The 24,717-nt window shown below is 45.5% G+C and overlaps 2 protein-coding genes across 3 annotated transcripts in view; one reads left to right on the forward strand and one right to left on the reverse strand.

The window, feature by feature from the left end:
* The window catches only part of ano8a (anoctamin 8a), a 22,202-nt gene extending 4,084 nt beyond the window's left edge, over window positions 1-18,118 (forward strand). Inside the window, exons 2-18 of one of the 2 annotated variants that reach the window (XM_030363862.1) lie at window positions 620-730; window positions 5,456-5,588; window positions 6,448-6,586; window positions 7,121-7,217; window positions 7,779-7,895; window positions 8,235-8,362; window positions 8,656-8,817; window positions 9,451-9,603; window positions 9,921-10,047; window positions 10,328-10,383; window positions 10,495-10,569; window positions 10,880-11,368; window positions 11,910-12,080; window positions 13,352-13,543; window positions 13,795-13,926; window positions 14,256-14,366; window positions 15,144-18,118. In XM_030363862.1, the coding sequence (XP_030219722.1) occupies window positions 620-730; window positions 5,456-5,588; window positions 6,448-6,586; window positions 7,121-7,217; window positions 7,779-7,895; window positions 8,235-8,362; window positions 8,656-8,817; window positions 9,451-9,603; window positions 9,921-10,047; window positions 10,328-10,383; window positions 10,495-10,569; window positions 10,880-11,368; window positions 11,910-12,080; window positions 13,352-13,543; window positions 13,795-13,926; window positions 14,256-14,366; window positions 15,144-15,809 (3,059 nt within the window). In that variant the 3' untranslated portion in view covers window positions 15,810-18,118. The remainder of the gene's footprint in view (window positions 1-619; window positions 731-5,455; window positions 5,589-6,447; window positions 6,587-7,120; window positions 7,218-7,778; window positions 7,896-8,234; window positions 8,363-8,655; window positions 8,818-9,450; window positions 9,604-9,920; window positions 10,048-10,327; window positions 10,384-10,494; window positions 10,570-10,879; window positions 11,369-11,909; window positions 12,081-13,351; window positions 13,544-13,794; window positions 13,927-14,255; window positions 14,367-15,143) is intronic. The other variant, XM_030363863.1, reaches the window with a different exon arrangement.
* On the reverse strand, window positions 17,539-21,868 carry LOC115548926 (DET1- and DDB1-associated protein 1). Its single transcript, XM_030363864.1, has 5 exons — window positions 21,538-21,868; window positions 20,525-20,605; window positions 20,341-20,392; window positions 19,895-19,956; window positions 17,539-19,439 (listed from the first exon to the last, which is right to left on the reverse strand). The coding sequence occupies exons 1-5, from the start codon at window positions 21,544-21,546 to the stop codon at window positions 19,332-19,334; spliced, it is 312 nt and encodes a 103-aa protein (XP_030219724.1). The 5' UTR covers window positions 21,547-21,868; the 3' UTR covers window positions 17,539-19,331.
* Between the last annotated feature and the right edge of the window lie 2,849 nt (window positions 21,869-24,717).

Below are 24,717 nucleotides of genomic sequence, written 5' to 3' on the forward strand. Positions count from 1 at the left end.
CAGACAGTTCATAAAATGATTCAACCATACATTTTGCCCATGACAGCATCGTTTTATGATGCTTTGTTTCGGGCTAATAGTTTCCGGTGAATGCAGACAGTGTTTTGGACAGGACCTGCAGTGCATCGCTCTGCCATACAGTGCAGAGGAATGTGATGCAGTGAAGAGGTAAACATGGAGTCAACCTTCATGTTGAACCATCGCCCTGGCCCTCAGGTTGATCTGCTCTTCTTGCTGGATAGTCTAGTGGTGGCTAGTTGGACTCCCAAACAGAAGGTTATGACTTTGAATCCCACAGTGTCTGCAGTCCAACTGCATTCTAAACCTAAAATACCTCAATCCTTAACTGCAGTAATTCACAGTAAGTCACTGGACAAATGCATTGGCTCAACCATGCATCATACTTTTCTTTCTTTGAACTTTGAACAAAACACACAAATGAGAGAAGGGATCAATAAAACAACCTTTGAATGTATGTGTGACTATGTGACCATCGCAGATGGATGAATCCCGCCCTAGATGGATGAGACATCACCGTCTGTCTCACCATCATCTCCGTTCTCCCGTTTCGCTCACTGCTCTCTCTCTCACACTCTCATTTTCTTTTTCCTCCCTTTAGATAAACTGTTTGGCAAACGCCTTCTGCAGGCCAGACGATACATCATGTCTCGCAAGTCCTGGCTGAAGATGGTCCCGACAGACAACTGTGACATCCTGATGACTTTCCCAGGTACAGTTAGGTACACACACAGGGTGCGATTTGCCGGTGGGGATGGTGGGGATTATCCCCCCCTCTGGTTTACACGTCCTACCCTCTGCTGAATTATTTTTATCCTCGGTGGGGATAAAAATTATCCCCCCCACCCAAAGTATTTTCACCATTACATCGTAATAATTAACAACCAAAATACACAGGGTCCGTCTTCATTTTGATTGTGCTGTGATTTTGATCTACCGGGAGCGAGTCAGAGGCGTCGCGCGTGAGCGCAGGCTGGATGACAACGGGATAATCTCTGCCGCCGCCGCTCTAAATCCATCAAACTGGCCATCTGATGAAGACGAGCGCATCCTCTACGGCGATGAAAAACTTCTCGCCATACACAAAACTCTTGCTGTTGAGGCCGCAACCAGTCCCATACTCCTGAAGGAGTTCGATGAGTTTAAATGTCACGGTGTCACAGGAGAGAGCATGCGCAAAGTTCTCACCGCTGTCTCCACGCTCCTAGTGTGCACAGCCGAGTGTGAAAGAGGTTTCAGCGCCATGAACCACATTCTTGCAGATGGCAGAAACAGAATGAATGTGTCCACACTGCACAATCTGCTTTTCATCTCTGTAAATGCACCAGGTGTTGCTTCCTTCCCGGCCCGCAGATTTGCAGAGATGTGGTTGAAGCAGGGTCACCACGATCCGCCAACAGGAAAGCAAAAAAAAGAGGCTGAAGTGCGTCATCAGAGCGGACTGTTTTCGTAGTCTGACCTAATAGTCTACCCGATTAACCCATAAAATAAAAATAAAAAACGTCTTGACAGCACATTGTGGTATTTCATATTTTCTGTTGAACTGATATCGGGAAAAAATATATTTTTTTTTTTATTTGGCACATTTAAAAACAATTTTAGCTATGAGAAAATATTTCTGCAAATGCAGTGGTTAAGTTCACGTTCAAAATAGGCCTACCGCCTACGTTATGAAGCCTAAGTGTAAGGTTTAGATACACAAGGTCACAAGATCAACTGTTTTCATAAGTTTTCACACTGTTGTGTGGTTATTTTTCCTGAATAAAATGTCTCTCAAAATTATCCCCCCCTCTGGTTTTTTCACAAATCGCACCCTGTACACACACACACACACACACACACGCACACACACACACACACAAACACACACACACACGCACGCACGCACGCACGCATGCACGCACGCACACACACACACACACACACACAACCCATTCGTCCACGCTGAACGGGGGCCTTTAGCGCTGAGCTTGGCTGCTAGCCAAATGCTAAGACATTAGCTGGAGTGACTAGAGCACCTGGGGATGCCTGTCCTCCGTTTACAGCTCCATGATTAGAGTCTCCAGTCCTTTTAATTTACAGCTCAATATTAAGAGTCTATTATGGAAGCATATATGTAGCAAAATTCAAATGGCAATGCAATTTGCAATTCAATAAGTCATTACATTATGCAATTGACAATTCATTATGCAATTTAATAATGTAATTTGAAAATACGTTATTCAAAGTGAATTTGAATATGCAAAGTTACAATGAAACTCAACTCAATTTGAAAAAGTTATAACAATAAAAATAGAATAACATTTTGGCACATTATTTGGGTGCCTTTATTTTTAATGGAAAAGTTATAGCGCCCCTGTGATTGCAATGCAATTCGCCATGCTCCATGTGATGCAAAAATTCTAATTACGCTTTGCAAAAGATTTTGCAAAGCGTATCAGCGTATCGCGTCTGGGCAGAAACTACGCCGCTTCCTCGTCAGCCCAACCAGATAAGTTCTTCCCAGCAGGGTTTTTTTATCCAATATCATAAAACCAGTCAGAACTAAACAGAACTTAGTAGGATCAGTTTCAAGTTTGCATGCCCTTATTTCCCCCTTTGCCCATCACCTACTATCCTTTTGCTTTTATTTATGAGAATCACATACAGTATTGCCACTGTTTGGCAGGCAACACTTGGCCTTATCTAGAGCTAGTTTACCATTACACAAAGTTTACAACTGAGCAAAGTCGATGCCAACAGACGGTTACAACGTCAATCAATAGTAAAGTATGTGATATGATAGTTGATTCCTTTATGTTGAGTAAAACATTCATGTTCCGCCACGTTCATGCGCGTCACTAGGAAACCATGCGTCACCAACTGGGCAACTCTGTTTTCAAAATCTGGCCCCAGTTGCCGAACGGAAGTAGAATCATAGGAGCAAGTATTTTCATCATGAGAATCGTTCATGAGAACTTTCCGACGTCGCGAAAATGTTTTCCCCATAATTTCCAGCAATGTGAACGCACCATTAGGCATTCTCTGGTAAAGAACAGTTTATACTCCTCCGTAAATTTCTGTACGTAGACACGGAGAGCCCTCTCCCTCTCAGTAGCATACGTGCACACCCAATATTTTTTTAACTATCCGTCGACGCAACGGAGACGGCAAGGGCTGTGATTGGTCCTTTAAGAAAATCAATTCCGGAATCACTTTGCACCTTATTTACTTGCACCTTATTGTCAGCTATGGGTGTCAGCAATGGAGGAGATTGTCACTACGCGCTGAAGTTTGGCAGATGATGTGGAGAACAATCGTGTTGAAGACACAGATGCAGTTGATAGAGTGTGGCTCTGGGAGACAGGATAGACGACGGGAGTATACTACTCTGACTCTGTGAACCCTAACTACGGAAACCCCTCGAGGGGGGCAATTCCTGATCAATCTTATATGATGACTACTGAAAATGAAAATAGTGTTGTAAATAAACTTCAAAACCTTTCAAATCTTATTTGGTGTTTTATTGGTCCTTAATGTGCAAAGTAAACCAGGTGCAAGTAAATAAGGTGCAAACTGATTCCGGAATTGATTTTGTTGGAGGACCAATCACAGTCCTTCCCGTCTCCGTCCGTCTCCGTTACGTCGACGGATAGTTAAAAAATATTGGCTGCGCATGTAAGCTACTGAGAGGGAGAGGGCTCTCCGTGTCTACGTGCAGCACTTTACGGAGGAGTATCAACCCACCTTTACCAGAGATGATCTAATATTTGGTTGGGCTGACGAGGAAGTGACTTAGTTCCTGCCCAGATGCGATACGCTGATACGCGTTTCGCAAACTCTTTTGCAAACCTTTTTGCCGATTGAAATGTCATTTGTATTTCGCAATACACGGAGCGTGGCAAAGTGCATTGCAATCACGGTGGCGCAATACCTTTTCCATTTGAATAAAGGCACTCAAAAAATGTGACAATGTTATTATGTTTTTATTGTTGTAACCTTTTCAAATTGAATTGAGGATTTCATTGTCACTTTGCATATTAAAATACACTTTGAATAACGTATTTTCAAATTACCCTATTAAATGAATAATGAATTGTCGATTGCATAATGTAATGACTTATTGAATTTCAAATTGCAAATTGCATTGCCATTTGAATTTTGCTGCATATATGCTTCCATAGTCTGATGAACTTAAAAAAAAAAAAAAAAAAATCTCCTTCCAGATCCACATGTATTTCCTGTCATAATTGCTCCTGCTGTTGAACATTTATGGAGGAATTCATTTTCTCTGTCAATGTTACAAAAAAGTCACTTCACCAATACAGCAGACATACTCTACCCATGCTTCAGTTACAGAGGGAGCTTTATTCCGATCCTTTATGAATGACTGTACGTACGTCAGCGCCTCTCAGCCACCGCTCAATAGCTCTAAGAAGCTCCGGTTAAACAGTTAAGTGCTCAGTGATTAACGGGGCGCCTGCAGCGGCGTCCACGTGGACCAGACCGCAACGAGCAGCGGCCCGTCACCCCGGGATGCTGGTCCACCTGGACTACACTGGGATAATGCAGAGGCACACACACTATGTACCAAACACCAGCAATCTGCATCTTCACCCATCCGTCCAACTTTGACAGGGGGGCTTATCAAAGTTAGAACTTATCAAAGTTATGGATATTAGCCCCTTTATCCTGATCCTCTGATAATATTGTTGGGTGTTTTACCATTTTCCTTAGTTTATGGTACATTTATGAACACGAAGTATATACCAGCAATTTATGTCTGTACATTTACAGATTCTAAGCATTATGTAACTCGTAATCGACTGCAATTAAACAGCAACATCTTCTAGTCATTCTCAAAGTGCTTTTATGTGCGGAGCCTTTACATTCACCCATTCATCCACACGTTCACACCCTGCCACTGGTGTGAGCCAGGCGATGCAGCAACGTCCCTAAGCAGCTCAGTTTAGGTTTCTTGTCCAAGGACACCAAAGACAGGACCTAAGACGGATTCAGCTACTCTGCTCATGTCTGTCATGCATTAAGCATGTCCTAAGCGTGTACCACATTAACTGATTGTAATAAGCATGTTTTATCTATGTACCACATTTATTGATTTTAAGCATGTTGCCCCAAACTAGCTGATTGTATGCATTGTATTTCCGACATTGTATGTCACATTTATGTCCGACATGAACAGATTGTAGCATGTCATGTACCATGATTTGAATTGTGAAATACAATTCAGTATTTTCAGCACATTATGCCCACGTAACTGCAGTCACAGATTTCGATCATGTTGGTTGCTGTGCCCCATTATTCTAAACTTGGTCTGTCCATGTACCCCATTGAGTCATTGAGTTATTGTTATGACAACGTAACGTGAAGGACAGTAGCTTGAAGGGGTCATGGTGAAGTGCTGGGCGCCTCTGATCCTGTTTCCCTGTCACTCCAGACAGCGTTGACGACCACACGTTGCTATGGCTCCTCAACCAGATCCGCGTTGGAATTCCTCAAGTCAACATCCAGATCCGACAGCACAAACACACGCAGGAGCACGCCTTCTTCATCACCACCTCCTTCGAGAAGTAAAACCTGTTTGTCTGTGTATTTCAGTGTGTGTGTGTGTGTATGCGCGAGTGTCTGCATCTTGTCACGTGTATGTTTGTGAGCATGTACATCTTTGTGTGTGTGCATGTACAAACATGTTTTGTTGTTGTGTGTGTGTGTGTGTGTGTGTGTGTGTGTGTGTGTGTGTGTGTGTGTGTGTGTGTGTGTGTGTGCGCTCTGGTCTGCGTGTACGTCTGTCTGTGCATGTGTGTGTGTGCATGAGTGTGTTTGTGTGTGTTTATGTTTGTGTTTGTGTGAGGGAACGGAACAGAGTGGGATTGATGCTTTCTCTGTTAACATCTTCAATAAAGTAGAACATTATTTCATGCTGTTTATTTAATTATAAATCATTTATGACTCCAGTTCTCTATGGCTTGCTATCAGAGCATGTTGTCATCGCTAGTGCTAACATTTGCCAAATGATATAAACAGCTAATGAACAAATCCTTAGACAACAACAACTTCTGTGTTTGCTGTGAAGATTTTACAAAAGTTACCAGTCAGTGAATCATTTGACCTAGAGCTATAAACATAGATCTCTGTAACCCACAACTCTCTCTCTGGATATAGGCCTAGACTATATCTATCTCCATTAACCCACAGCGCTCTCTCAACTGTGTATATATATATATATATATATATATATATATATATATATATATATATATATATATAAATAGTTTATCTCTCTCTATGTATCCTGTATGTATCTCTCTATTCATCCAGCATATCTCTTTCGATATATATCCAGTCTATCTTCCTCTATATCTCACTCTATAGCCGGTCTGTCTTTCTATATATATATATCTATGTATCCGGTCTCTCTCTCTGCCCCAGTCTCCTGCAGGGGGCTGAGATGATGGGAATGCACAAGGCGGTGAAGGCCCAGTACGGCGGGGGGAGTCGGAGGTTCTCCTGCGAGGAGGACAACATCTACGAGAACATCGAGAGCGAGCTCTGCTTCTTCACCTCCCAGGTAGGCTCCTGGGGGGGTCCCTGCGCTGGGCTCAGTCACATCCACTTAGTGTTGTTAGAGGTGGGGGTTTGATTCTCTTAATGGACCCCTGGGAGGCCATGTTACAGGACTCATGGCTTACACCTATCTTTTACTTGCTCTTTCCCTTTCTCTCCTCTCCTCTCCTCTCCTCTCCTCTCCCCTCCCCTCCTCTCCTCTTCTGTCCCCTTCTCTCCTCTCCCCTCCTCTTCTGTCCCCTTCTCTCCTCTCCTCTTTTGTCCCCTTCTCTCCTCTCCTCTTCTCTCCTCTCCTCTCCCCTCCTCTCCTCCCCCCTCCTCTCCTCTCCCCTCCTCTCCTCTTCTGTCCCCTTCTCTCCTCTCCCCTCCTCTCCTCTTCTGTCCCCTTCTCCCCTCTCCCCTCTCCCCTCCTCTCCTCTCCTCTCCCTTTCTCTCCTCTCCCCTCCTGTCCTCTCCCCTCCTCTCCTTTCCTTCTTCTATCATTTAGTATTGAATGGTATTGAATTGAATGCATGTCTCTGCCCCCTTCTGTGTCCAGGAGCGTCAAAGCATCATAAGGTACTGGCTGGACAACCTGAGAGCCAAACATGGGGAGGTGCTCCACAATATTCACTTCCTGGAGGGACAGCCAATCAGTATGCTGTTTTATTTTGGCTCCCCATACATCTTCCCTCCGCTTGAATAAGAGTCATGCCAGCCTCACGCTCGCCTGAACGCTTCAGTGGGCTGATGCTTCTCTGTCATCTCTCATGCTAAACATCACCCATACTGAATGAATCTGGGCACGCCATATCACAAACATCTATAAATACGTACACATGACCGACGTGTCAATCTTGACAGGTGGCAGTTGCTAAGGAGAGAGAGCGTATTGACTTGTAACAGTAAGGTTCCTAGTGCGATCCCCGGCTCCACCTAGTTGAGTGTGGAGGTGTCCCTAAGTAAGACGCCTCACCCTGACTGCTCCTGACCAGCTGGCTGTCGCCCTGCATGGTTGACTCCGCCGTCGGTGTGTGAATGTGTTTATGAGTGGGTGACTGATAAGCAATATCGAAAAGCTCTTCGAGTGGCCACTGATTAGAAAAGCTCTATATAAACGCAGCCCATATACTATTGACTTCCACCATCCCCCCTGCCGACTGCCTGCTGTGTGGAGCTGTCTGCCTCCATTGAGATCCAGGATGTTCCGCTTTCAGTGCCGGAGCTGGTGGCCAGGGGGGTGATCTGTCAGATGTTCCCCCTCCACGAGCAGAGGATCCTGGGCCAGCTGATGACCTCCTGGGTGCAGGCTGTGTGTGAGAAACAGCCCCTGGGTAATGTCTGTACTGCAGCGTGTTGGTCCACTCCTGCTCAGCGACTAGATCACAGCCCTGTTGGGGCTTTTCTGCAATGAAATTCTTTGGATTTATGGAGTCTAATAATGCAGTGTCATGACAATACTTTAGATTAAAATTCCATGATTTACTGTCTGGGATTAATATAAAAACAGATTAAAAATGTAGGTGTTATTGTTACAGACAATGATTGTCTTGTGTATGTGTGTGTGTGTGTGTGTGTGTGTGTGTGTGTGTGTGTGTGTGTGTGTGTGTGTGTGTGTGTGTGTGTGTGCGTGTGCGTGTGCGATTGTGTGTGTGTGTGTGTTGGTCCTCTAGATGATATCTGCGACTACTTTGGAGTGAAGATCGCCATGTATTTCGCCTGGCTGGGGTTTTACACCAACTCCATGCTGTACCCTGCAGTCATCGGCTTCCTGCTCTGGATCCTAGCGGAGGCCGACCAGGTGACCCAACACTAGAATGATACCATGTAATAGGAGTACAATAGTTACACTACATCATATGGTATGTTAACATAGTTCAATAGATGCAGAATCTAATGTGGGACAATCAATATAATTGCACTTCCACTTCCAAATGCGTCATGAGTCGACTGCAGTCACTGGTTCCTGGTTCCCTCACGGCCATCTTGGGTCTAAACGTTAGCCAGCTGGGGGAACCGAATGTAAAATTGATGGATGACAGAACCAAGATGGCCATGAGGTGACCCCTCACCTCATACCCCCCCCCCCCCCAGACCAGCCAGGATATCTGCTGCGTGGTGTTTGCCCTCTTCAACGTGGTGTGGGCCACGCTGTTCCTGGAGCGCTGGAAGCGGCGGGAGGCCGAGCTGGCCTACAAGTGGGGAACGCTGGACACCCCGGCCGAGTCCCTGGAGGAGCCCCGGCCACAGTTCAGGGTGAGGACGCACGCTTTACCCCTCACTGGACGCTTGTACCAGCTGCCACGAGCAGTGGATTGAGATGTAGGGCGTTAAGGAGCAGCTAGGGGGTTAGGTTGAGGGAGTGGGAGTGGTGGACATTGGGAATCAAACCCGGAGCCTTTCAGCTGGGAGTCCATCTAGCCGCTGTCCAATCCTGCCCCAGTATTTGCTAACCATTGAATTTGAAGTGAGTGACACTTCCATTGATGCAATAGACGTTTTTTTGTAAGGCAAGGTGTTATTTACTCCCGAGACATGAACCACTTTTAATGACTGAAGTCTCAAGACATTTGTCTTGTCACAGCTCCTTTCCTCTGAAGAAAAGCTATGAAGTCAGTTCTGTGGTCTTTCCTACAGTTTGTATGTGTTTCCATGGAAAAAATACTGCCCTCAGAACAGCACCTGACTGCAGGACTTGGCCGCCTTTACCGATGGACGCGTGGGCCACGCAGCTGGCACTGAGGCTGATGGGTGAACCAGGACCTGAGTTTAGTAGACTCCTGTGGTGGCCAACTCAGGAGGAAGCAACAGGAAGTGCTTTGCCAGCCTCAGTGTGAGTCTGCCACTGCTGGTCACGCCTGCTCTCTCTCCTCCTCCTCCTGTGTCCAGGGGGTGAAGCGCTGCAGCCCCATCACGGGCTGTGAGGAGTTCTACTACCCCGCCTGGAAGAGGGCCCTGTTCAGGTGGCTGGTCAGTCTGCCCATCTGCATTCTCTGCCTCTGCTTCGTCTTCGTGGCCATGCTGCTGTGCCTGGAGCTGCAGGTGAGGACCTCCACACAGAGAGCTAGCTAGCTGCTAGCTTGATCGTATGCAATGTTTTTGCTTGTCGATGCTAGCTTTTGTTATACTCTTGTACTTATTATATATGCTTGTTTTATTTCCTGTTCTATGTTTTATTTTATGTGATACATTTTCTAAGTATTTATTTAAATTGCTATATAATTTAAGTTTTAAGATTATTAGCAGTAGTCTGAAGCATCTGTAGTTAAAGTTATAGTAGTTGTACTATAGAAAAGGCAATGCACTTGGTGAGATATTGACTTTCTAATTTGGTTGTCTTTTTTGACATTGTATCCCAGGAGGTGGTGATGGAGATTAAAGAGTTGCCTGGTATCACACGGTTTCTCCCTAAAATAGTTCTGGCCATTACTGTGACCATATGCGACGAGGTGTATAAGAAGATCGCCTACTGGCTCAACGATATGGGTGAGAGACTCTCGAACCCTGATCATTTCATAGTTGAGGATGACACCACAGCATCACGGTGGATCATAAACAGCCCACTGATTCAAACTCAGATGCAGTATCTTTGAAGCATTACTGATATACAGATATTGGTCACATTTTAAACATGATGAGGAGATGTTAGGATGTCTTTGGTTTTATTTAAACTTGCTACACAAGGACCATTTATCTAGATATACACGGATCACGTTCAGGGATAAGTGAGGCTTTCAACATTAACGTCTACCTCCTTTTCTTCCAGAGAACTACCGCCTCCAGAGTGCCTATGAGAACAACCTCATCATCAAGATGGTGTTTGTAAGTCAGGGATTCACTCTACCTTGTTGCTTTGCTGCTGCGAGGACCATCAATACAGCAGCCACCCATCTGTGGATGTTTGACTGTTACCCTTCTTCTGTGTGCCTGTAGTTTGAATTCATCAACTCTTATCTCAGCCTTTTCTACATCGGATTCTACCTCAAGGATATGGAGCGTCTGAAGGAGGTAAGGAAGAGCCAACGTTGAAAACAATACTCTTTGTGGGAGATTTCCACCAGCTCTCTTTCATATACTTGTCAAACAACTTTTAAGATTATTTTTCATCAATACAATTAATAAATTAATATAAATACAGGAACAAAATAACAGTTTTTTTATTAAGATTTCGACATAGGTACTATTTCCCATTTTCCATTTTGCCATTTTCTAAAATATATCATCTTGACAAACAAGTTTTTGGAATCAAAATACCTGAATGCTTGTCCCTTGTTTAGACAGCAGCACAGAACAGCACCTCTCTCTCCTGCTTCTCCAGATGCTGGCTACGTTACTCATCTTCCGGCAGTTCCTGCAGAACGTCAAAGAGGTTCTCCAGCCGTACCTCTATGAGCAGAACAAGCTGGGGGTCTTCACCCCCCAGGTGATGTGGGAGTTACTCCAGACCATCGTGGTGAAATATGGCCGGCTGGCCCTAGGAAAGGCCCAGGCCTCGATGATGGCCTACTCCTTTCTGGGGCCCAAGGGCCAGCCGGTGCCCCAGGGCAACCCAGAGCTGAAGAAGAGAGGGGACCTGAAGGCCGGCTTCAGGCTGACGGAGGAGGAGTGGGACATGAACGACAGCGCGCTGCGGCAGCGCAAGGTGTGCTTCACCGAGAAGGTGGATTACCAGGATGTGACATCAGAGACGCAGGCAGCCAATGAGAAGAGCCTAGAGGACAGCCCCACAATGGTGGAAGACGGAATGGAACGGTCTAGTATTTTCGACAGCTGTGATGATGACAGCGATGCTGAGACTCTGTCTGCAGTACGTGGTTAAACCTTATGTCATGGTTTGAGGTGTAGAATAGCATGCTGTGGTCACCTCTCACATTAAGCTTGTGGGACGTGTTGATAACATGTATTTGGCTAGGTATTTAAATGAACATTCAGATTTACAAGTGGTGAAAATGAAAATTGCTTTCAATTGTTACAGAAACTAGAAAATCTCATTGAGGTTTGAATTTGGAAACCCTTCACTATATGTTGGCAGTGACAGAAAGGACTGACGTCTTTCCCACATTGAACTTTTCACTGTAACCATTCAGTAATATGGACAACACCTTTAAGCTAAGCATCTTAGGTGAATACAGATACATGTCATCTAACAGCAGGAAGGGGTTGGGCATCCAGAAGCTTGTGGATGGTAGTCCAATGCCCTAACCAATGAAACTATCCTGCACCCTGCTGTATGCCTACTTTGGTCATTCTGTATTAGACTTCGTCCTACTTTTCTATAGCAACCTCGGCAGAGCTATTTTACATCACTCACAAGGCACAGTAGTACCCCAACGTTTCCCGATAACCAGCAGGAGCCTAAAGAGATCCCCGGGGCCTCTCCTCCCAACGGGCTGAACCAGAGGAGGAGGACTGCGGCGGAAGGGAAGGAGGACAAGAGGTCGTGGATCGAACCCCCGGCCGAACCCAAAGGGGTGACACTGACCCAGGCCCAGATCGAGAGCTGCATGCAGACCTACGAGGTGGGACTCTTCTGCTCTCTGCCTCCCTCCCTCCACATGCAAAGAGTCATTGAAATTCAGAGTAAACTCTTTGTCGATCCACAGTGTCACAGAATACTCATCCTTGCCTACATGCCATACAACTCAAACAGCATCAATTCATATTTTGTGTTTTTGTGACGTTTTATCCCAAGTGACTACATTTAAACAGTGAACTCAGATACAGGACATTCAGGAGCAGGTAGGGGTTAGGGTAGCTTGCTCAAGGATGACTGAAGGGAGGTTGTAGTCATTTGGGATCAAACCCACCGGCTGGGAATTGACCCCCCCCCCCCCCCGTGCCAAAACCTCATCCGGCCAAGACTGATAGAAAGAGAAAAACAACTAGAACTGCAAGCAGTTATGCAGGGGTCCAAGAAGTGTGCATTTCGCCGGCAAAACGCGACAAGAAATGTGCGTTTCGCCGGCACAAAGCGAAGCATGTGTTCAAAACGCTACCCTGAACCTGTGGATACAAAGGATTTGACTGTGGTAGGAGTAGCGAGAAGTCAGGGTAGCGTTTTCGCGGCGAAATTTTGTAGAAGATATACAATTTCCTCGTTTATTGCGCCCCCTAATGGCGAAATTTTCCAAAATTTTTATAGAACGACATTAAGGTTAGCACCAACATGTGTGTAAAATTTGGACTCGATCCGATGTCTAATTTTGGATTTCTTTGGATTTTTGATATTCCACGTCTAATTTAGCTAATAAACCAATATTCAAAACGCAACCGTTTCGTCTTCGAAGGACGGATCAAAAAAGTGTTTCATGCATTCTTTGCGTGTGCGTCTGACGATGTTGTGTGCAAAGTTTGGTGTTGATCGGGCGAGAAATGTGGGAGGAGTAGCGAAAAAACAGTTTTACGGTTTTCGCGATTTTGCGAAAAAAAATTCTAGACGCAAATGGGCGTGGCCTAGGCCAAAAGATGCAGCAGACTCCAGTGCATCTGTGTGTACAAGTTTTTGAATGTGGGAGTTTCGGTGTGGGAGTTATAGCCCCAAACGCGTATTCCTTGGTATAGCGCCACCTAGTGGCCGGCGTGTCTGGATTTTGTTATCTGAGTAGCGGTGCCGATTCTGGATCAAGTCATGCAATTGGCGCGTGTGCACCATTTACGGTTTGGGCTGTAGTATCACTTTCACCGCGGGAAGTATAAAAATCCTTACAAAAACAATAGGGATCCAACCTGTTGGCTTGGACCCCTAACTAGCAGCACTAACACAATACCATGACCTTTGCCCCCCCAACAGGACACGCTGCAGGACTACCAGGAGATGTTCATCCAGTTCGGCTACGTGGTGCTGTTCTCCTCGGCCTTCCCCCTGGCCGCCATGTGCGCCCTCATCAACAACATCATCGAGATCCGCAGCGACGCGCTGAAGCTGTGCACCGGCCTGCAGCGGCCCTTCGGACAGAGAGTGGAGAGCATCGGCCAGTGGCAGGTCAGTTACTGTTTCACTGTAAAGCCTTTACTTCAAAATAATTATGTATTTTACATTTAAAATACATAGCATTATGCAATATGTATTATTAGAATGTGCTATAGGCCTATGTAATTTTTCTTTAACTTAAATGTATGTCGAAATAAGTAATTCCCTTTAAAGTGTAGCTTTAAAGTAAAAGTACAGAGCAAGAAAGGCATTCCGTAGGGGCTCATTTATTTATTACCAGTATGAATCATTTGACCAAACAGACCGCAATGGAAGCCATGGGCCTCATAGCCATCATAGTGAACTGTTACCTGATCGGTCAATGCGGTCAGCTGCAGCGTCTCTTCCCCTGGATGAGTCCTGAGATGACCATCATCTTCATCGTCCTACTGGAGGTATGCCCATCTGCTCAGGGTTTTATGACAAAGCAAGTGCGGCAATCTGGTAATAACAAAAAAGGGGTCTTCTGGGACCACAGCAGATATTTAGGTTGGGTATGGATCAACAAAATGATCCATACTGTGCATGACATGATGTTATATGTTTGTCTTCAATGTCTTTAATATTTACTTCCCTAACTATAACTACTACACAGTTAGTATTTTTTGTTGTTGTGTCTTTTGTGTTTGCATACCTTGAGCTTAGATTGAACCAAATGAGTTGTTTCTGGTGCCTTCATTTGGGTTAAGCCTCCCTCCCTCTGTGGTCTCCATGGTTTTTACAGCACTTTGCAATCCTGCTTAAGTACGTCATCCATGTGTCCATCCCTGATATCCCGGGCTGGGTAGCAGACGAGATGGCCAAGCTAGAGTACCGGCGAAGGGAAGCTTTCAAGGTATTGTCGTTGTATAGCTTGAAAGACCTTCGGAGTAGAACGTATACTTTACAAAGCTTGATGCCGTCCACGTGGGCTGCTGCAGTGAACTTGACATAACCTAAGTGTTGGGTTATGTTCCCTTTCTACTTGTATGGTGTGTCAATATAACTATGTGTGTGTGTTTCATGAGGCTAGCTAAGCATTAGTCATTCATGTCATTTGGGTCTATCAGGATGTCTATTTGTACATCCGTGTGACGTTACCCAACACTTTCCATGAGGTGTTTTTTTTTTTCTGTTCGTATGAATATGCAAAGAACAAACAGTAGTCATGACAACGAAAAATGATGTTGCAACCCTTCAGCAGAAACCCAAAGGATTGCTTGCATTTGGATCAACATTGGATGACTTTGCTTTCGCTCTCATTTTTCGCTTTGCCACTCATAAATGTTTGGACTTCTGTGTAATATACCCCTCTCTCTTTTGTATCTCGTTTTTGTTCTTTCTCTCTCTCTCTCTCTCTCTCGGACCCTCTCTCTTATCACTTGGGTCTCTCTCTCCCTTGCTTTTGTATCTCTTGTTGGTCTCTCTATCGCTCTTTTGAATCTCTTGGTGTTTCTATCCCTCTCTTTTGTATCTCGTTCTTCTCACTCTCCCTCCCTCCCTCTCTCTCTCCCTCTCTCTCTCTCTCTCTCTCCCTCCCTCACCCTCTCTCTCTCCCTATTCTCTCCCTCCCTCTTCTCTCCCTCCCTCTTTCTCCCACCCTCTCTCCCTCCCCCTCTCTCTCGGGGACCAGAAACACGAGCGTCAGGCCCAGCAGCACTTCCAGCAGCAGCTGCGGCGGCGGCGCGAAGAGGAGGAGCTCCAGCGGCAGGCGGAGCTGCAGGCAGAGGCCCGCCAGGAGGCGGACCACCAGCACCAGCACCACCACGACAAGGCTCAGGGGGGCGGAGGTAAGGCGGGCGAAAAGCCCAAGAGGCCCAGCTCCCTGCTGGGCAACAACAACGTGATGAAGCTGAAGCAGATCATCCCCCTCCAGGGGAAGTTCTCCTCAGGAGCATCACGTTCCCCCGCCCAGTCCCCCACCGGGGGCGAGGCCAAGCTGCCCGGCTTCCTCAACAACTTCAAGTTCCTGAAGTCGTCCCCCGAGGGGAAGAAGGACGGGCCGGCGGGGGGCGCGGCGGGGACGCCCCCCGCCGCCCCCGCTGGCCAGGAGCGCCCGCAGTCCCCCAACCGGACATTCAGCCCCGGGAAGCTGTTCAGCTTCAGCAAGTCAGAGGGCACGGTGGTGTGTGCCAACGGGACGCAGCCCCCGCGGGCGGGCGAGGCGTCCGGCACGCAGCCCAGCAGGGCGGAGCTGAACTCGGCCAGCTTGGACGAGCTCCCGTCCAACGACTCGCAGGACAAGGGCGACACGAGGCAACACTCGGACGCTTTCGAGAACAACGCCTCCCGGAGCTAGGAGGGTCATGGGCTTTTGATAACATGTATTTGGTTAGGTATTTAAATTAACATTCAGATTCACAAGTGGTTGAAAAGTGCTTTCAATTGTTACAGACACTAGAACATCTCCTTGAGGTTTGAATTTGGAACCCCTTCACTATATGTTGGCAGTGACAGAAAGGACTATCGTCTTTCCCACATTGAACTTTTCACTGTAACCGTTCAGTAATATTGACACCTTTAAGCTAAGCATCTTCGGTGAATTGATTGTTATTATTGTTATTATTATCAATGCGGCAGAGTGCAATGTAAACCTATGTGTGGAACATTCTAGCACAGGAGTGTGAGTCACCGTAACCGTGAATGCAGCGGTCAACAAAAAATAGGTAGACGTCGACGCTTTTCGCTTTTTTAAAACAATGGAAAAGTTGAAATAGTTTGAACTTTAAGTGCAGCATCAAAATGGGATCCACCGCAGTGTCGTCGCTCTGTTGGGCTTCAGCGCTCTAGTGAGACCGTCCTGATATTTGCGTTTCACAATGATCAGTCTGGCCTTGGATGGAAAGCGATTGCTTTCTAAACACGGCCGTGGCCTTACGTTGTTCAAAACACTCCAGCCAATCAGAGTGACGCTCATGCTCTCTTCGCTCTTGCCTTATCTGGTTTGAAGAAGTCAAACCATATTAATACATGAGAGAAGCCTTCCATGCAGACATCTGTTCATCTTTTAACATCTTTTTCAAATATAACTGCTTTGATTGCTCCAAAGATCAATACACCTTCCTTGGGTGCCGGCCGCCATGTTATTTTTTTTTAATTCAGCAGACGGTGGCGTTGCGAGTTCTCCATGCACTTCATCTCCCACGGCTAGCACGGAGTGGTCCTATATATTTTGGATTTTTGGTGAAGAGATTCACCAGGATGGAGGCCAGACCGATGTTCAGAGAGAAACAATGTGATGAGATCTGGATGGTCTCACATTGTGACGGACACTCACTTCCATAAAACCCACCGGCAGCCCTCTGTCAGGAGCCACATTGCACACATCCTGTGTAGGACCCCTTTAGGGGTAACGACAGACAATAATGGGCAGAAACCAGTAGGCCTTCACTCTTGATGCAAACTGCTTTTACACCAAAAGCAATATAAAGAATCCCAACATCACTGTATAGCTTCCATGTGCACATTGTAAAGTAAGTGTTTTGAGGACTTAATAGCCCGAGGTTGCATGCCCTATGGCCTTGGAAAGGTACACCTACTGCTCAGAAAGCCACGTGCCGGTCATCGAGAGGCCATGTATACAACATCAATGGTTGTTGTCCCAGTGATTGTCTTAAAACGCATGTGTGCATGAGACCATGCCCTCCATATGATACGTATTGTTTTCCGTTCTTCCGTTCTTTTCAAGCACTTTCAAAGCCATTGTATTCTTCCGCAATAGCTCCGATTATTTATCCACCGTGACTGTGAAAAATTATATTCTATTTTTCTTACCTTTTAATTTTCTATGAATTATTTTACTACATTAGAGAATGTACCTCTGTGATAAAACAAGAATCTCACTTTACATAAATAAACATCCATCATGAAAACAACTGAAACTTGAAATGTTGCATAGATATTAATAAATGATAAGCCATGCAATGAATTCTGCATGCTTCAATTCAGAAGGTTATATACACGAGTAGTTTTAGCACAAGAGGAAATTTGCTTCTGATCGCTTTGCATGTAATTGAATCAAAAAGGTATTAAAATGCAAGTGGTCGTAAACATTTATTTAAACCGCTCGTCTACAACACTATAAAGTCCTTTGTATGAGAAACCAACAAAAAAGGTTTGGTGTATGTCTTATTTTCCTTTTTTATGCTGCATTGTGAGTGACTGAGTCATGTTGTATAAAAACTTGGCGTGAAGGCGATACATTTAAACTAGAAACCGCCAACGGGGAAATGCTAATTAAATCTTCTGTCCACCTTGTGTTATGCACAGATTGAAGCCAACCATTTGTTTAGGTACATACCCAGGCATAATGATGAAGCACAAGTAAAACAGTTATGGAAATACCAGATATTGACGCAGAGCAATCGAGTAACTGTAAAAACTGTAAAGAAATTGAGACATAGGTCCAAGCTGTTCAGTGTTAACTTTGTGTAATGGTTTGAACTTATCCAATTATAGAACAAATATTTTCCCCAAAAGTGCAAACATGCAAAAGTGTCAAACCTTTATTATTTTTATACTTCATCCGCCTCTCGCTTCATGAGCCCCTGTAGAAGTGACCCCCTGATAAGCTCAGAGTCTGACAGAGAACGCTGGACCAGATTGAACTATACATAATTTACAAATATACAACCATAAAATAAAAAATACTTTACAAGTAGCAGCAAAAAGTCCACTATGTTATTTCAAACACATTTCCCACTTAACAGCAAACGGCACAAATAAAAATAACCTTTAACAATAGCAAGTAGTTGCTTACCAAAATATTTGTAATATACCAACAGTTATCAGTCCGGTGAACCCACTAGAGAAAACTGAATCTATTTGTAAAGAGAGCTTGGTTAGTCAAAGACTTTTATGAGATACTTTTATAAACAAATGCAGTGCTGATTGGATTCTGAAGTCCTCTACATCATATGGAATAATGCTACAAAATCCTGCTGTCCAAATGGTACAAAAGTGTTTACTTTTTCTGGTCCAGCTATAGTTAGCATGAATGAGTGAAGGGAAAAAATATTCAAGCTAAGACCAGCAGTATGTGCATTCCCTCAACTTCCCCAATGTGAGCAATGGGGAAAACACCCATATTCTTTAAAACTCTGAAAACTTCTACTTAAGGCCACCGCAATAGATCATTCCTCCTGAGTCTAAATGGATACCAATTTAGTCTGAATAAAAGCTTTTTTTTCCCTTCTTAAAAATAAGCAACTTAAAAGGTGACGTTTGGTTGGGGTTAGGACAGGCCATGGTTAGGCAGTGGATGCTTTAAGGGGGATTCCTGATACATCTCAAATTCACTGAAATATGAATGTATACAACGCATGCATATCTGAAATCACAAAACAAGAAATTAATCGTATTAGTAAGAGGAAGAATGAATAAACATAAACTTCTCAAAACGTTTGCAGTCACTAATTGGAGTGAAATGTTGATGGAGATGAAGACATTGCTTTGTACAATATTGTGCAGCGTTTAACAATGGATTGATTAGGGTAAAATGAACATGCATGAAACCACAACATTGAAGTGAATCTGGGTTTGGTCAAAAAAGACCTATCCAAAACTCGAAAGCACTTCAAACTGGAAAATCTTTCAAAACAAAGAAAATCAAACTAAATCAGTCCTCATCATTCTTGGTGTCATTTAAAGAGAATATTCTCTGTTTGATGACAGTGGTCAGCCCTCCTACCTTTACCGGTGTCCCTCCGAGACAGGGCTTTGGCTTGCTTCCCGATTACCTGAATCTGTATTTGAGTCATCTACAGAATATGTCTCCATGTGTGCAAAGAGTTGTATGTATTTGTTCTTGGTGGACGTGGTTTCATGTTGCATCGTTGTTCAGCTCCTGGCTGTCTGTTCTGGCCATCTTCCGAGGAGGCGCAGCGCTCTCCCCTTCTGCGTGGTCCGGGTCCCGCTTCCTACCTGCATTCTGCTGACACAGAGGCCCAATATACATCAAGCCCCCTGCTCACCACTACTATGGGCTCATGACCAGAGCAAACGTCACCATAAAATTATAATTTGTGACTCAGAAAATGTTGATTGTGAAAAATGAATGGCTTGAAAGAAAAAGTAAAAAAGTTTCTGTAACAGCCCAATACATTTTTTAGAGTACTCTTCATATTGTGAACACATAAAGCATTTATTCAACAATATATTGGCCTATTGAAGACTGCAAATAAAACTGTGTGCAATATTATGGGACAGTGAGAGAGTTGAAGTTATAGGACATGAGGTACAGTCAAATGTTATTGTTCACTGTGAGTTTTGACAGAATAGTTTAACTAATATTGCCAATGGAGAGCCAAGTAGGAAAAGAGGCGGGAGCCAGTGAGAGGGGGCTGTCTTGTGTGTAAAATCCCTTCCCTGTTTCTGGTAACTTACCTTTTTATCCCACTGCTGATGAAGATATCGTAGCAAGATATTTGTTTTCTCCGTGACAATAACTGCAAAATAAATCCAGCAAGATGTTGAGACAAACTGATCGAAACGTAGAGGACATCTACAAGTAAATTCAAGTTTAAACTGAATTATTAATGAACTATCAAATTTCTGAATAGACTCAAAGCTGAGGTTTTTCTCAGCTTTAATGGATACAGGATAGGGTTTGGTGTTCAGTGTGAATTACAACGACTCCATTTAAAACCTGAAGCCAATAAGATAACCGTGGAGTGTTCTTTGGTTTTATTCCACGAAGACTATTCCGTCCGTAATGGGGAGCAATTAGACACTATTATGAATGGTATATGTTTTTATTTCAGCGTATAACTTAATTCTATTGATCAAATGATGACCCACTGAACACCCACTGAAACATGTAAACATCTTACTTTGTTCAGAAGGATACTCGCGAGTTGGGATGTAAATCGATGGTCGTCGGTTCTAAAACAAGAAAAGGGCATGACATCCCAGCATGTACCGCATTATCTCATATCAACCACAAAAGTATTATGTAACAATAGACAAAGCGGCCATTATGGTCGTGACCCAAGGCGTGTGCGTTGAACTACTCACCGAAGCCTTGCACACAGAGTCTGCATGGAATCTGCTGAAGTTGTGTTTGTTGTAGACAGGTAGTCCTTTCAGAAAGTCTGCCTGTAGAATACATTTATTTTATATCGACGGTTCATATTATCTAAGCAGGCGTGTTGTCAATGACGGATTACCGCATGGGCAAAGTGGGCACATGTCCAGGGCCCTGGCCAATGGGGGGGGGGGGCTTGAGATATATATATATATACATATAAAGATATTAAAAAAAAAAACATTTTTTAAAAAAAAACGATAAGGAATCAGTTAGCCCGTCCATCCAGCAGATGTTACAGCGCTGGATGCTAGTGCTAACTACTATCCTGGCCGGAGCGCGGAGGAGCCACCCGAGAGCGGTGGAGCAACAGCTCAGCCTCCACTTCCTTTGAACAATCTGTCCCTCATGGCCATTGAATCAGAACTTGTCCGAGAGTTGAATTTCGATAAATTGATCAATTTGGACTTTTTTTTTTCAAAAAGTCCAGCGAAAGGCAGCTTATTTAGGCAAGACATGTTTAACTGTGGTAGCCTGTTCTGTGACTCTGTAAGCAATAGCATACACACAGCATTTGATGTGCATTAATTAATATTTCACTTGTTGCTATGAACTTTGGTGTGTTTCTACTCTTACAAATGTGGGCCTATGGTAAAAATAAGATGTCCTAATTTTACGCTGGGCGATGTTAAAAATAAATTCAATGTAACCAACCTGTGAAAGATGTTATAGGCTACATGTGTAAATTAAAAAATTAAAAGTCTCCTTTATGGCTCCCTTTTTAAAAGTTACGTATGCTTTACTTATTACTGATGATCCGTTAGATTCTGAGCTCTTTCTCTCTCATAATGTGTGTGCATTGCATGAGTTATATTATGCGACCAAATTCGGTTAATTGCGTGTTGGTAGGGGTCCATGGCTGGTTTCTGTCCAGGACCCGTGGTCATGATACTCCGTCCTTGCGTGTTGTGTGGCGTCTTCTCGACGAAGGTGGCCCACCTACCTTATCCATGGCTGAGCCCTGGCAGTGGGAGCATACGGAGTTCAGGGAGACGGACTCCAGGAACAGTTGTGGGCTCAAGTTGCTCTGTTAGCTCTCTTAGCTTCTTCCTGGCCTACATATACCCCAACACAGCACACCGTTTACCAATTCACACACTTCTGATGATAACTGACAGTTACAGCTGCATCATAACTGGAAATGAGTAATCCGTTATAATCGCACCACACTGATAAATACTCGAGTAGAATCGACGAATGGTAAACATTAACGGGACAGTAGCTATGCTAGCTAATTTTGTTTTTCATCCATGTGGGCGGTATCTTTAGGAGGAGCTCGGATCTGATTGGCTAAAGAAAGGTAAACAGTAAGCGAAAAAGTTCGCAATGGTTTATGGGATGAGTAGTTCCTTCACTCGTTAAAAAAAGTCTTGTACCTTTGCTTTTTATTCCATTTTCCAAATTGATTTTTGCTCTGAAACAAATGTTTTATGGTTACGACTGTGAAACGATGGTATATGTTCTGTAGAACCCACAAGTTAAAGACGTTAATTTCTAGTTGAAAAAAAACAAAACGTGTTTTATTCGTGATGACATTTGAAACCTACATGTTGAAAAATATGTTGATATAGAATATAGGCCTATGATACAAATACAATTAAAAATATATGATATGCAGTGCTTTTTAGTAATTTTGGGAGTATGAAAGCTAGGAATACTTCATGTTGAATTAATACGTAAAAATGAGTTACGTTATTACGCGGCCATTGCAGTCCGGAACGAAGGAACATACTGTAACAAGCTGGGTTAATGTGGTTCTGTTATTATGCGTTCAGCAGCAATACAAATCTCTCATGGGTTGGGTTATGCACTAGTGTTATTAGTTGAGGTTAATGGGGGATTGTCTCGCGAGAAGGGAGGGGGGGACAACGTGAGGGAGGGTCCGGAAGCAACGGGTTGTTTTGATTTAAACTGTGTTAGGGCTTGATGTACGGGTGGTCACGGCCAACCGTGATCGGAGATAAACTTTGGATTTACTAAATAAAGAGCAGGATTGCAAGCCAGATATCGCCTGTTTATTCAACGCTGCACCACCGTGGGGTGATCGTTACACTGGTGTCAGAAGTGAAAACGACGGACTGGTCCTTCTTCGGTGTTCGCCGTTATCCTAGCTGTCTGGCGGAACTACCACGGGGTGCTGCTGTTTGTACTGCCAACGGACATGGCGCACGGGAGCGGAGCGCGGCCGAAAGCTAAGGAGGAGGAGGGGAGCTACGGTTATGCCCTTGCGGAGGGTCTGGCGGCGGAGTTTGAGCACGCTGCGGAGACCAAGGCCCGCTTGAGGGAGACGGCGAGGCGCATGGCATACGACGCGGGAATGAGCTCCACTGACCCCCGACAGAGCAGAGGATATGACGGAGGCACGTCGGCTCCTCCAAAGCATGGCAGAGAGAATGCACAGCCTGCGTGGCACAGGGGCGGGGCCTATACTTCCCGGTCCCCGTGTAAAACACCAAAGTACTCCGGTAAGGCAGACTGGCAGGCGTTTAATGCCCAATTCGAACTGTTGTCACAAGCTGCAGGCTGGTCGGAGGATGATAAAGCGCTACAGCTAGCGTTATGCCTTACGGACGACGCACTGGCATGCGCGCTGTCTGCTGGACCTGGGGAAGAACACATTGACATTTCCCGGGGGCCCCACTGTTAAACTGATACCGCCCACCCAGCCCCCAAAGCCACGCCCCCTGGTCAGGACAGCCATGGAAACACTGCCATGACACAAATACCCCAGTAGAGTGAAATACCCCCCCTGTTAGCAGCTTCCTGCCACTAGTGCCCCATGCCCCCAGCAACGGTCAGCCCCCCTCTGCACATGCCGATTCATCTTCCCCAGCCCAGTCAACTACGGTGGGGGAAACGGACAGGTTGTCGTCGGTGAGAGGGATATGGAGACAGAACTGTGGCCAATTGAAGCAATGGCAGCAGGAGGACCTTTGGAAGGTGTTATCTGACGCTATGGACATTTTTGCACTAACAGACAATAAGGTGGGCCTGACACACCTGGTCCAACACGAAATAGACACTGGGGATGCACGGCGGATCAAGACGCGTCCCCGGCGGTTCACCGTGAGGCTGCAGACAGAGCGGTTGAAGAGATGCAAAGACATGGCATTATTATTTTTCGAAAAAGAGGAGCACCAAGATGCGATTCTGCGTAGACTACAGACCGCTGAACAGTGTGACAAGAAAGGACTCGTATCCATTACCCAGGATCGTGTCTGGCTCTTCCTGGTTCTCTTCACTCGACCTGCGAAGCGGATACCGGCAGGTGCCCCTCAGCCCTGAAGCAAGACCAAAGACTGCCTTCTGTACGGACAGGGGGTTGTGGCAGTTCCGGGTCCTCAGTTTCTGCCTGTGCAACGCCCCAGCCACCTTCGAGAGACTCATGGACAGGGTGCTGGCTGGCATCCCCCGTCAGAGATTCTAACCCTTCATGAGGAAGGAGGTGGAGTTTTTGGGTCACAGACTGGGGGGAGAAGGCATCAGCACACTGGAGGAGAAAGTGCATGCAGTGAGAGACTGGCCGACACCAACTGACCAACGACAGCTCAAGAGCTTCCTCGGCCTGGCCTCATATTACAGGAAGTTTGTGCGAGGTTTCTCCTGCACAGCTGCCCCCCTGCACCACCTGCTGCAGAAGGACAGGGACTTCACCTGGACGCCACAGTGCCAACAAGCCTTCAGCTCCCTCCAGAAGGCACTGACTGAGGCCCCCGTCCTCACCCCCCCGGACCCTGGGTTACAGTTTACTCTGGACACGGATGCCAGCGACTTGGGCATGGGTGCAGTGCGGGCTCAGGCGGGGCCAGAGGGGGAGAGAGTGGTGGCGTATTTCAGCAAAACCTTTAACAAGGCTGAGCACCGCTACTGCGTCACGCGCCGAGAGCTCCCCGCCATGGTGGCGGCGATCAAGCACTTAAAGTACTACCTGTGTGGCCGGCCCTTCACTGTCAGGACAGATCATTCGGCACTGCAGTGGCTGATGTCCTTCAGAGAACCAGAGGGCCAAGTTGCGCGCTGGATTGAAACGCTGCATTCCTACGTCTTCACGGTGGTACACAGGGCCGGAGCCAGCCACGCCAACGCCGATGCCTTGTCCCGCCGCCCCTGCGCACTGGGAGGG

The sequence above is a fragment of the Gadus morhua genome, chromosome 8, assembly GCF_902167405.1.
Source record: "Gadus morhua chromosome 8, gadMor3.0, whole genome shotgun sequence".
NCBI classification, from domain to species: Eukaryota; Metazoa; Chordata; class Actinopteri; order Gadiformes; family Gadidae; genus Gadus; species Gadus morhua.

Coding starts and splice junctions, on each gene's coding strand:
- LOC115548926 (XM_030363864.1), bottom strand. Junction 20,393..20,524: donor ACTCTGTGTGCAAGGCTTCG/GTGAGTAGTTCA, acceptor TTCTTGTTTTAG/AACCGACGACCATCGATTTA. Junction 19,440..19,894: donor ATCAGCAGTGGGATAAAAAG/GTAAGTTACCAG, acceptor CTGTGTCAGCAG/AATGCAGGTAGGAAGCGGGA.